The following is a 14080-nucleotide window of genomic DNA, read 5'->3' on the forward strand; positions in this document are numbered from 1 at the left end:
ACAAAGGAAGGATTGGCCAAAGCTCAAAACCGGAACCATCAAACAGCCGATCATCCACAAGACAAGAATAACCGGAAGAAGTCCGGTTACATCAATACCAAAAGACATTCGACCAAGTCAAATGACCGACCAGTACAAAAAGACAATTCGGGTATCTGTTGAGAATGATACCAAAGGAACAGACTGAATACTTCCATATCCATGCAAGTCTGAGGAAAGACTGTAGGCGGCAGAAAACAGTACTACCGGATCCTTCTACTTCGGGATAAGCCAGAAAGGAAATCTTCAAAGTACAGACAACTGTCCAAACAGACAGTGCCTATATCAAGTAAAAGACAAACCCGGCAGGTTTGTCTTACACACCGAATGAACAGACCGCCAGGTCTGAGACACAATGCCAGGTCTGAGATTGACCATCAGGTCTGAGGAGACGACCGCAGGTCTGAACCTCTGAAACACTGAATCACTGCACTTCTGATCAGCCAATCAGATTCAAGGCAGTGAAATATGACCGTTGGCATATTTCACCTATAAAAGGAGGCAGTTGCAGAAGAATAAATGCGGGACATACATTGGGATAACGAGCGCTAAGAGCATTTACTACAAGTGATAAGAGTGTGCTGTTTTTAGAAAGCCTAAGTGTTAAAAGTTAAAGTGTGTTTTACAATTTCGGTGTAAATTGTAAGAGTATTATCGAGCAGGAAATAAGTCTCGATCGGCTTGTACTTGTATTCCTTAGTGAATATCCTTCTCGCGGTTTCGAGAAGAAGGGGTGACGTAGGAGTTTTATCTCCGAACATCCATAAAATCTGTTGTGTTATTTACTTTCTGCCGGCTTCATTATATAACCGACTTTACACTAACCATACTGTTAGGATCTAGGTCGCCGCTGGTGGACCGGGGGTTGGACCGGTTAGCGGTTCTCACTCGTAGGGTGGTGGTTAATCCTGTTAGAGATTAACACCGGGGTTTCAATACTACACAACCTGTCACAAACCCTTGAACTAGGTTCAAGCGCGGAAGAGGTTTGCTTTCAAGTTGAAGCGGTACACGTGTATGATAGGCGGAGTCGGTTTCGGATGATGGAGATTTGAAGAATGGTGGGTCGGTTTCGGTTATCTGGATATTCGGTATGGTCAGTATGGAGTCGGTTTGGAGCGGTATGGATAAATTAGTCGGTTATGTAATGAAGCCAACAGAAAGTAAATAACACAAGACAGATTTTATGGATGTTCGGAGATAAAACTCCTACGTCACCCCTTCCTCTCGAAACCGCGAGAAGGATATTCACTAAGGAATACAAATACAATCCGATCGAGACTTATTTCCTGCTCGATAACACCCGTACAATTTACACCGAAATTGTAATCATACTTAAGCTCTCAATCTTGTAGAGAGATAAACACACTTAATTTATCTTGTCTTGTGTCCACAATTTACACCTCTTCAGCTGCTCCTTTTATAGGTGAAATATGCCAACGGTCATATTTCACTTCCTTGAATCTGATTGGCTGGTCAGCGGTGCAGTGATTCAGTGTCTCAGACCTGTCGGTCGTCTCCTCAGACCTGACGGTCAATCTCAGACCTGGTATCCTGTTTCAGACCTGCCGGTCGTCTCAGACCTGGTATCCTGTTTCAGACCTGCCGGTCTGTAAGGCAAACCTGCTGGGTTTGTCTTTTACTCAATGTAGGCACTGTCTGCTTGGACAATTGTCTGTACTTTGAAGATTTCCTTTCTGGCTTATCCCGAAGTAGAAGGATCCGGTAGTACTGTTTTCTGCAGCCTACAGTCTTTCCTCAGACTTGCATGGATATGGAAGTATTCAGTCTGTTCCTTTGGTATCATTCTCAACAGATACCCAAAGTGTCTTCTTGTACTAGTCGGCCTCTTGACTTGGCCGAATGTCTTTTGGTAGTGAAGTAACCGGACTTCTTCCGGTTATGATTGCCTTGTGGATTGATCGGCTGTTTGATGGTTCCGGTTTTAAGCTTTGGCCGATCCTTCCTTTGTGCGGTCACATTCCGAATATTCTTGATCGGTTTGATAGCTTGACCGGTTAGGTTTTCTTCAGTCGGTTCTCTTGTTCATCCGGTCCGGTTCCTTGTTCCTGATGATTCCGGTTTTGAGCTTTGGCCGATCCTTTCTCTGTGCGGTCACGTACCGAATACTCTTGATCGGTTTGGTAGCTTGACCGGTTAGGTTTCTTTAGCCGGTTCCGGATGACTTTAGGTTTTTCATAGCTTCTTCTGGCCGGTTTGATATTCAATCGGCGACCTATAGGTAAATTTCGGATTTTGCTCAGCTTCCCTGAAATAGCAAAACTTTAAATATTATTTGCTGTCGATGAGATTTGATCCCTGGTCACATGTGTGACAGGCATGGGTGTTTACCACTACGCTACAACACCTTCTTGTTATATTTAAACCAATTAATATACTTGATATGACTTAACGGTTTATTTTCTAACAATTTCTCCCTTTTTGATTATTTTATTTAAAATTATCAAAATCATGTAAGTTTGCAACCGTAGGCCGGTTGTTTTTGTTTGTCCGGTTTTTTGAAAAAGACTTAGAGAATTTTTCGAAAAATTTTGGGAGAAAATTTTGAGAAAGGTTTTGGAAGAGTCTTTATCTTTTATCTAACAATTTCTCCCTTTTTGATTATTTAGGATAAATATTCAAAACCATGCAAGAAGTAAGAAGTAGGCCGGTTTAAAAATCTTATGTTTGTTTGGCCGGTTTAATCTAATAATTCTAAAATATTTCTAAGGGAAGAAAACTTAGACTCGAGAAGTGGCTTTGTGAGGATGTTAGCCACTTCATGCTTGTTCCCTTCATGTGATGTGTCTATCAGCAGCCGGCTGTCCGAATGCAATGTTGTCTTTTCCAAGCCTTTGTCTTGATTTACCTACATTCATAGACAATAGAAAATCTGGTTCCCATTTTTCTGTTCCTCATTTGCCATGAGGCACGTGAGCTCATCATCGCTGTCACTGCGAGCCACAAACTTCCACCATCGTCGGCTATTAGTGCTTTCGGTACCTCACTTCCTTCACCGGTTTGTTGATAGTTATTTCGGTTATTTTGATTGTCCGGTTTCCGGTCATCTCTCCTCGGTTTTCTGCATTCCCACTTGTTTTCCTTGGTTCTTTCATTTCCCTCGAAGATCTGGATAACTGTGTTCCATGTCTCCTTCGCGGTTTTGCAGTCTCTGATCTTGCAGTATGTATTTCTGTCCACGCTGTTGGAGATCCGGTTTCTTGCATGGTTGTCCAGATTGTTCCTTCTCCTATCATCAGCTGTCCATTCTTTTCTATCTTTATCAATGAATATCGGTCCTTCGGTCAGAATGGATTCCATTTCATCATCCAAGGTGACTAGATGTAGATGCATGCGTGCCTTCCAGTTGGCAAAATCATCACCTTCTAGCATTGGAGGCCTATCCTGATACATGTTTGCTTGAGTATTGAAACTAACTGCTCTAATACCAATTGTTAGGATCTAGGTCGCCGCTGGTGGACCGGGGGTTGGACCGGTTAGCGGTTCTCACTCGTAGGGTGGTGGTTAATCCTGTTAGAGATTAACACCGGGGTTTCAATACTACACAACCTGTCACAAACCCTTGAACTAGGTTCAAGCGCGGAAGAGGTTTGCTTTCAAGTTGAAGCGGTACACGTGTATGATAGGCGGAGTCGGTTTCGGATGATGGAGATTTGAAGAATGGTGGGTCGGTTTCGGTTATCTGGATATTCGGTATGGTCAGTATGGAGTCGGTTTGGAGCGGTATGGATAAATTAGTCGGTTATGTAATGAAGCCAACAGAAAGTAAATAACACAAGACAGATTTTATGGATGTTCGGAGATAAAACTCCTACGTCACCCCTTCCTCTCGAAACCGCGAGAAGGATATTCACTAAGGAATACAAATACAATCCGATCGAGACTTATTTCCTGCTCGATAACACCCGTACAATTTACACCGAAATTGTAATCATACTTAAACTCTCAATCTTGTAGAGAGATAAACACACTTAATTTATCTTGTCTTGTGTCCACAATTTACACCTCTTCAGCTGCTCCTTTTATAGGTGAAATATGCCAACGGTCATATTTCACTTCCTTGAATCTGATTGGCTGGTCAGCGGTGCAGTGATTCAGTGTCTCAGACCTGTCGGTCGTCTCCTCAGACCTGACGGTCAATCTCAGACCTGGTATCCTGTTTCAGACCTGCCGGTCGTCTCAGACCTGGTATCCTGTTTCAGACCTGCCGGTCTGTAAGGCAAACCTGCTGGGTTTGTCTTTTACTCAATGTAGGCACTGTCTGCTTGGACAGTTGTCTGTACTTTGAAGATTTCCTTTCTGGCTTATCCCGAAGTAGAAGGATCCGGTAGTACTGTTTTCTGCAGCCTACAGTCTTTCCTCAGACTTGCATGGATATGGAAGTATTCAGTCTGTTCCTTTGGTATCATTCTCAACAGATACCCAAAGTGTCTTCTTGTACTAGTCGGCCTCTTGACTTGGCCGAATGTCTTTTGGTAGTGAAGTAACCGGACTTCTTCCGGTTATGATTGCCTTGTGGATTGATCGGCTGTTTGATGGTTCCGGTTTTAAGCTTTGGCCGATCCTTCCTTTGTGCGGTCACATTCCGAATATTCTTGATCGGTTTGATAGCTTGACCGGTTAGGTTTTCTTCAGTCGGTTCTCTTGTTCATCCGGTCCGGTTCCTTGTTCCTGATGATTCCGGTTTTGAGCTTTGGCCGATCCTTTCTCTGTGCGGTCACGTACCGAATACTCTTGATCGGTTTGGTAGCTTGACCGGTTAGGTTTCTTTAGCCGGTTCCGGATGACTTTAGGTTTTTCATAGCTTCTTCTGGCCGGTTTGATATTCAATCGGCGACCTATAGGTAAATTTCGGATTTTGCTCAGCTTCCCTGAAATAGCAAAACTTTAAATATTATTTGCTGTCGATGAGATTTGATCCCTGGTCACATGTGTGACAGGCATGGGTGTTTACCACTACGCTACAACACCTTCTTGTTATATTTAAACCAATTAATATACTTGATATGACTTAACGGTTTATTTTCTAACACATACCGAATATCCAGATAACCGAAACCGACCCACCATCTCCAAACCTTCATCATCCGAAACCGACCGTGCCTATCATACAAGCGTGCCGCTTCAACCTGAAAGCAAACCTCTTCCACGCTTGAACCTAGTTCAAGGGTTTGTGACAGGTTGTGTAGTATTGAAACCCCGATGTTAATCTCTAATCGGATTAACCACCACCCTACGAGTAAGAACCGCTAAGCGGTCCAACCCCCGGTCCACCAGCGGCGACCTAGATCCTAACAGAAAGGATAATGTAAGCTTATAAAATGGTCCATTTTCGATAGTATATCTACTACCACAAAATAACATTTTTTTACTTTTGACTTTGGTAAGCTCTCGATGAAATCCATGGAGACTGATTCCCAAAACCGATTGGGAATTGCTAAGGGATCTAGCAAACTCGTATATGTTTAATAGTCCGATTCTTTTGACACACTTCATTGGTTCGGACGAATTCTCTAATTTCTTTCAGCATCCCTAATTGGGAGTAAACTAGCTGCATTTTTTTGGGTGACCAGTGTTCCCGATTGTCACTCTTCTACACCCAAATGCATTGCTGCAATTAGGTTGGTTCTGAGCTTGTTGTTCTTTTCCACTTCTAGTCGGTACCTTTTACTTAGCATCCCATGATCATATGAGTATTTCGAGTGAGAGTCAGCATTAACACGAATTTCAGGAATGATTTTGGCCAAATTAGGATCCACTTCATAGGTTTCATGAATTTGTCTTCGGATAACAGTGTGATAGACGGAGACCCCTGCACATTGGACTCTTTTACCCGCATGGACATCGCATCTGCCATCAGGTTCTCTTTTCCCTTTTATATTGAATCACAAAATTGTATCACACCAATTTATAAAGCCATTTCCCTTGCCCTTGTGACAGGGTCTGTACTCTCTATTCTAGTAGGTATTTGAGAACATTATGGCCGGTCTTTACAATGAACTGTTGGTATCTAAGATAAGATCTTCACTTCTCCACAAAAAAAGGTCAAGGCCATCAACTCTTTCTCGTATGTCAATGATGGTAACTTCCCTAGTTCACAATTTCCTTGCTTATGAATGAGAGGAGCCGTCTTTCTTGCATCAATATCTCCCCAATTACAGCTCCACTTGCATCTGTTTCTACTACAAAATGTACTTTGAAATTGGATAGCGTCAGGACCAGAGGGGAAAGCATACGCTTCTTCAACATCAGGAATGCCTCATCACCTTCTTCATTCCATGCAAATTGACCTTTTTCAGCAAGGAAATGAAGGGTTGGGCTATGGAATTGTAGCCTTTGATAAATCTTCTATAATATTCGGTCAGACCTAGGAACCCTTTAAATTTCTTAGTTGATTTTGAAACTGTCCACGTGTTCACTGTTTCTAGTTTAGTATAATCAGTAGCCACTTCATTTTCATCCAGTATATGGCCAACTGTTTGTTGACTTTTTCGATCTCTTCGACATTATGCAAGGTTAATAAAGTGTAATCAAATATCCAACTCAACATTATAATTATTTCTAGTATAATTAGATCATTTTTCTAATATAATTATTTTTCTAATATAATTAATCATCTCAATTATTTAACAAAAATATATGACTGCCTACCATTAAAACATAGTTGGTATTTTCAAACTCTTAGAATCTCATCTCAAGAGTTATAGAATAAAAAAATAAATATTAATTACTCAAATGATATAAATATGAGTGCCTACAATTAAAACATTTGAAGAACCTTCAACGAAGCCTAAGAAGGCAACGCAGATCTAAATTCTTTGTTCAAGAACACTCATATAATTTTATTTTGAGATGTAATAATTATTTATAATTCTTAAATATTAATTGAAATTTTTTTGAAAATATCAAATATAAAATAAAATTTAATTGACAAAAATTATATAACTTCCATATATTTTATTTTGAAAATAATTATTAATACACACATAATGTTAATGTTATAAGAGCTTATAGGGAGAGACTAATGTAACCATTTAATCCTATCAATTTAAATGAATTAAGGAGCTGGAAGTATCAATTAGTGACTTAATGTGAAGTTTGAAAATTTGGAATTTTGAATTATATAATATTGGTTCTGTAAAGAAAAGTAGTGTCACGTCTGATTGGAATGAAAGTGATGATAACGTAAAAGTCAACATAAGGAAAGGCTTTAAGGGTTAGAAGACCACCAATATGGTTGAGAGACTATCTAGTTGAGGAAAGATAAACTTGAAGATGGTGTTATACAATAAAGCATTGCTTGTAAATAGTGATCCTATATTGTTTTTTAAAGTTGTGAATATATCAAAATAGAGAAATGCTATAAATATTGAAAGAAATTGGACTAACCTACTAGTTGAAACACAGAAGATGTATGTGAAATGAGTTACAAGATTAAATTGAATGAGAAATGAAAAGTTGATAAGTACAAAGTCCAATTTATTAAAAAAAAAAAAAAATTAATCAAGAACATGCAGTAGACTATAATGAAATATTTGAATTTCTTGTTTGATTGGATATAAATAGACTTATAATTGCAATGACTACTCTACATAAATGGACAATTTATCAACTTGGTGTAAAATCAACATTTTTGTGAGAAGAATTAAATGAAGAACTATATATTCAATAGCCACATAGTTATGAGAAAAGAAAATATGAAGTTCATAAAGTTTCAAGTTAAAGAAAGCATTGTATAGCCTAAAACAAGCACATAAGCTTAGTATAATATTATTGAAACATATTGTTTTCATTGTATAGCCTAAAATGAGTATGTCTTTAAGTGGATGTTCTTATATTAACTATAAAAAAGAATAAGAATATATGTTTATTAATTTGAAATGACTAATTTGGAAAATATGTAATTCTTTCTTGGAATTGAAGTATTGCATAGGCAAGATGATATTTTTATTGGGCAGAAAAATACACACATAAGATTTTAGAGAGATTCTTGATCAAAGTTATCGAGCTCTAAATTCTATCATTAGTGGACATATATATTTTTTTCTTTTAATTTTACCTTAAGATTGCTTGATCGATATTTTCTTGACTTTTATCCTTTAAGTCTATGTGAAGCAGAAAGTTACAACCTCTTAAGAAGGTTTTATTAAGTATGACATGCAAAATTTCTTCACAATCTGTAAATATAATTTTCTCTGGTGAATTTAAAATGTTTTAGAGTTGATGAACTTAGCATATTAATATTTATTATTAACCGTCTATATTCTACTAAGAGTTGAAGCTTCACTCTTAATTCGTCTATCTTATTTTTGTCTAAAAACTATTTTTAGTTTTAGATGTCGAATGCCTCCACTCATTGATGTCGTTGGACTGAGGAGCAGCTTTAGGCAAGTATTTACTATTAATACACATGTCATCATTTTGCCTGCATTATTAGATAGTTATCCTTTTGCCTGCATTATTAGATAGTTGAGCAATTTTTCTATTTAGAGACTCCCAATCAATCTTAGTAGATGAAGTATTTCACTTTTGCAATCATTGGTCTTTAGTTCTTTTATTTGAGTGCTGTGTTGCCAGCCCACAGTCACTGCCGATCTGGTCGTCCATCTCGGCTCACCGTGTTCTTCCACATTTTCTCGATTACATGCCACGTCCCTTTTCCTTAGCAAATTTTCAATCAACTCATTCTAGTGGTCATAGTATTGACTAGTGAAAATGGGTAGCCCTGTCATTCTTATCTCGGCTCGCCGTGTTCTTCCACATTTTCTCAATTACATGCCACATCCCTTTTCCTTAGCAAATTTTCCATCAACTCATTCTAGTGGTCATAGTATTTCTAGTGGTCATAGTATTGACTAGTGAAAGTGGGTAGCCCTATCATTCTTATTGTCCATCCATGTGAATCAAATTGGTCTTACTTCCCTCTTTCTAATTTCTATTATAAATTAAACCCTCAATATGATTTATCTCTCTTTCGTGATAGTTGGTGTGGCTGGAATACCAATTTTAAAAATAGTAATTAAACAATTTTCTAACTCATAATAATATTAATAAAAAAAGGTTCTTAAATACTAATACAAATAAATACGAGAAACTAGTAAACACTAGCAAACTATTGTATTGTATGAGAATTTTTTGTTCAATTTTCCTTAATCCTTACAAACAAATTAATTTAAATAATATTAGTATAATAAATAATTATTATAAAAAATATATGTATAATAATAATTTGAAGACTTAATTTTAGGAAACTAACATGATTTTTTTTTGTATGATCTATCATTCGAGACATTTTCATTGAGAATCTAACTCATAACCTTTACTCTCTTATAGACAAGTATTGATATCTAATCTATTATAGTGAAATTATAACAAATGTTTATATCTAATCTATTATAGTGTATCAGCTACTCTAAATCTAAGTATCTAAAATACATTAAAACAACATAAACCAACTTTAGCATCTCAAATTTTAACTGGTCAATACATCACCTATTCTAAATTTTACAATTCTATTCTACAAAATTATAAAATATTCATTCCCTCCAAAATTCATTATTATAATAAAAGAGAAAGAGGAAAAAGAAAGAATGGTAGAGAAGAGAGAGGAGAGAGAAAAAATTATTAAAAAATATAGAAAAGAGTGGAGAGAAAGAATTATTAAAAAATTATAGAATTTGTATTTGGTATGCTAAATTTAAACTAGGAGAGTCAAAATTTTAGAATTTTCTATTTTAGAATTAATATTTAGATTAACTGATGTATGGTCTTTTTTGAAAAAAAAAATTTTTAAAATCTAATATAGCATAGATGGTTGTGTTTAGAGTAACTGATGCTGATGCACTTGCTCTAACAATCTATATATATATACTCGTCATCATCAGGTATAATCCACATAATCAGGTAATTTCTCTCTCTTCTCCCCTACCCTCTTTTTCTTAATTAAATTTTAGATTTTAAATATATTTTATCTTATATTTTTTTCTTTTCTAATTATTTTCTCCCTCATTAATTATATATACATATTCACACTAATCATAAAATATATATTTTTTATTAATAATTTATAATATATATATATATATTAAAACCTTATATATATATATTATTTTTCATCATTAATTTTATATAAATACATTTTATCTTTTCTTATACATTTTTTTCTCATTATATATATATATATATATATATATATATATTATTTTCTTTATTAACATAAATATTTTTTTGGTAAATATAAAAATTAAGTAATTGATAATAAATATTAAATTCAAAATATATATACATACACAAATTAATAAAATTATTTCAACAATCTCAAGTGGTCTTGCGGTTAAAGTGTTCAAATTTCATGCTTAAGATCAGAGTTCAAATTTCAAAACATGCAAATTTAGATTTTCAAGAATAAATTATTGACTATAATATATGGTGACCCAACTTTTAAACAAAAGTTTTTCAAACCAACAACTAATTCAAACTTCCATCTCGTGATGGAGGTCAGGTGGGTGGTGGGTGATTTTTCGAGTGTGAGGTCAGAATTAAGATTGGTGGTTGAGTTGGACGAGAGATAAAAGATTTTTCATCAATATAGGTCGACTATTATTGGTGGGTGGTTCTCCGAGGGATAAAAATATATATGAAAAAGTGTAAGTCAAAAGATGATGGTCAATTGAGGGGTTAAGTGAGGTGCATTGAGGGGTTAAGTGGAGTGCTAAGTAGATTAAATATATGTTAATATTAAGTTTAAGATTAAAATTAATTTATACAAACTAAAACTAATTTTAAATTAATTAGATTTGAATTATATTAATTTTATCTAAAATATTTATAGATAAATAATATTTTAAATATATTCTTATCCGTGCGAATGCAAGAGATTCATGCTAGGTTATGTTAGGGCTACAAATGAGTCGAGTCAAGCTCGAACCAGTTTGAGCTCGAACTCGACTCGATTTAGTATTTATTAGCTCGACTCGAACGAGTTTATATATTTGAACTCGAACTCGATCTCGACTATTAAATTACAAGCTCAGCTCGACTCGAAAAGCTTGAACTAAAATTAAATTTTCAAACTCAAGCTCGAGCTCGAACTCGAAATCGAGTTTGAACTCAAACTCAAATCATTATTTTCAAAATGAAAATATCAAATTTTCATACATATTCAACATTTAAAACATATTTTAAAATAAAAATATGAAACAATCATAAATATTCAAAATTTCAAAAATGATAGTCCAAACTCCAAAAACATCAAACCACCATTATTAATCAAAATTTCAAACTTAAAGTACAAAATAATATAAATTGTTTGAACATTCAATATACTAATCTTTTTTAAGTTTTTCAAGCCTAACACAAGAACTTACCGTCAATAATATAAAATGTTTAAGCTTAAAAATAATTAATATAAAAATATATGTTAAAAAAATATCTAAAATTTAACTTATACATTAAGAAATAGATACTGTCAACAAAATATTAGACATGTATTAAATTAAATATTATTATATATATTTAAACTATTTGAGTGCAAGTATAACAAGAATTTATTAACTTATTTATAGCTAGAATCTATTAATTTGTTTTATATATTATTAATCTTAAAAATTCATTTTTCCTCACAACATATTATATATAATATATATACTATCATTTTTTTTATCCCTTCATAATATATATATAAAATATATACTAACATTTTTTTACTTTTTATTATATATAATATATTAACATTTTTTTTTATCATTTTCAATATAATATATAATATATTAACCTTTTTTATCCCCTTCAATATTATATAATATTATATATAATATACTAATTATTATATCTTTATTTACGTTTTTTTCTATAAATAATCCAACCCTAATATAAATTGAAAATCATTATATATAATAATTTTTCTGTATTCCATGCTTATATATATATATATATATATATATATATATATATATATATATATATATATATATATATATATATATATATATATATATATATATATAATGTTGGCTTTAACTATTGGATCTTTCTAAGAACAGCTATGAAGATATGAAACTCTAGAAAATAGATATTTGCTAAAAGAAAAAAAGTCTTAAGAATCATAAGTGTTGTATATTCAACATTTACAAACAATCTTTATATAGGAGTAATTAGCCTATAACCCTAAATTGCTTATACATACAGGACCAAGCCCATTAATAATTAAATATATCCTAATAGTATAAAAGAAAATATAATAATATAATATATTATATTGTATAATATAATAATATATCAATATAATATATTATTATATTATATACACTAACATCAATAAATGGCTACAACTTTTAATTTTCTGACAATCAATGCTTAAACTCACAATCTCCCCCATAAGCTTGATTTAGTTCGAGATTCTTCACGCTGAGCAGCTCTCACATCTCTGCAAATTTGAATCTTGCTAGTGCCTTAGTGAGAATATTTGCACGATGCTCTCTAGTGCTTACGAACTCTACAACAATCTGTCGATTCTCGACGCATTCACGGATAAAATAGAACCGAGTGTCGATGTGTTTGATACGTCCATAAAACACATGGTTCTTCATTAATACTATTGCGGACTTGTTGTCAACATAGAGGGTTATCGGCCTCGTCTCGCATCCGAGCACCTCGCTCAACAAGTTTCTTAGCCAAAGTCCTTGGCACGACGATGTAGTAGCTGTCATAAACTACGCCTCACATGAAGATAAAACAATAGTTCGTTACTTACGAGATTGCTACGTGATCAGATTCCCGTTGAGATAAAACACCATCCCTCCAGTACTTTTTCTGTCGTCTGTGTCACCGGCTAAGTCGCTATCAGTAAAACCAACGAGTTCTTCAACTTCTCGTCCTCTTCTTAACTGAATCCCATAATTCTTCGTTCCCTTCACGTAACGAAGAATGTAATTTACTGCATGTTGGTGTAGAGTGGTATGCTTCTCCATGTATCGACTCGCTATGTCAACTACATAAGAGATATCGGGTCGAGTGTGCGTCAAGTACCTGAGACACTCGATGATACGCCTATACTCCTTCGGATCCACTAAACTTCCTTCCACATCCTTTCCAAGCTGCAACTTTGCTTCCATAGTATACTTGCTCGAGTTACAATCCTCCATTGCAAACTGTTTCAAAACCTTCTTCGCATAAGATTCCTACTTCACCTCAATGCTATCTTTCTTCTGGTCCACCTCGATACCAAGAATTAACCTAACTGTGTAATGTTTCGTCACCGGAACAAAGTTCTCCTCAAAATCATTACCTTGCTTCTGCACATAGCCTTTTTCTACCAATCTCGCTTTGTGCTTGAGGATGTTGCCTTCGCTATCTCTTTTAAACTTGAAAAACCACTTTAACTCGATGGTCTTGTGATCGAGTTGTAAGTCGGTGAGCTCCCATGTCTTATTCTTCCTGATAGACTCGAGCTCTTTGTTCATGTCATCATTCCACGACTCTTCGACTACCGCCTCGTGATATGTTGTTGGCTCATTGGTGGTGAGCAACAAGAATTCATCAAGATTCATCTCTACTAGTGGTGCCTCCTCATAAACATCTCGTAGGATTCCGAACTCCACGGAATTTTGTACGAGCTTGTTGTTGTTCTTGCACCACTCTCACTTCTTCTCCTCCTCGAATATGGCATCTCTACTCACATAGATTTTCCCGCAAGCTGGATTAGGAAACTTGTGCACCTTTCTTCCGTCTTCGAACTTCACATTTCCGGTAATTTTCTCGTCGAGCTCATTGAGCTTCTCTCAATGGCCCGTCATATGGTTGCTTGCTTCATTGTCAATGTACCACACATCGGTGTGATTACACTCATCGCCACTTGCGAGGAGTTTCTCCATGACTTTCTCTTCATTGACCAACACTACATCTGGTTCCTCCTTGGATGGTTCTTGCATGAACTCTTCAAGGTTTGTCTTCTCGTCTCCCTCAACAAACATTAATACTGGCTCCTCATCATAGAAGCTAGTGAGGTTTGCATCATCGTCTT

General features: G+C 35.1%; 1 protein-coding gene across 1 annotated transcript; it reads right to left on the bottom strand.

Moving 5' to 3' along the window:
- Positions 1 to 5645: 5645 nt before the first annotated feature.
- On the bottom strand, positions 5646 to 13202 carry LOC124943301. Its single transcript, XM_047483835.1, has 3 exons — positions 12866 to 13202; positions 12711 to 12770; positions 5646 to 5932 (listed from the first exon to the last, which is right to left on the bottom strand). Exons 1-3 carry the CDS (start codon positions 13200 to 13202, stop codon positions 5646 to 5648), a joined length of 684 nt encoding a protein of 227 aa, XP_047339791.1.
- Positions 13203 to 14080: the final 878 nt, after the last annotated feature.

The sequence above is a fragment of the Impatiens glandulifera genome, chromosome 6 (assembly GCF_907164915.1).
Source record: "Impatiens glandulifera chromosome 6, dImpGla2.1, whole genome shotgun sequence".
NCBI lineage: Eukaryota > Viridiplantae > Streptophyta > Magnoliopsida > Ericales > Balsaminaceae > Impatiens > Impatiens glandulifera.

Bases quoted from the DNA above. Each gene is read 5' to 3' on its own strand.
- LOC124943301 (XM_047483835.1), bottom strand. From the start codon at position 13,202: ATGGAGGATTGTAACTCGAGCAAGTATACTATGGAAGCAAAGTTGCAG. The intron at 12,771-12,865 runs GTACTGGAGGGA...TGTGAGGCGTAG, and splicing joins TGACACAGACGACAGAAAAA to TTTATGACAGCTACTACATC. The intron at 5,933-12,710 runs GTGCTCGGATGC...TCAATATAAAAG, and splicing joins TAAGAAACTTGTTGAGCGAG to GGAAAAGAGAACCTGATGGC.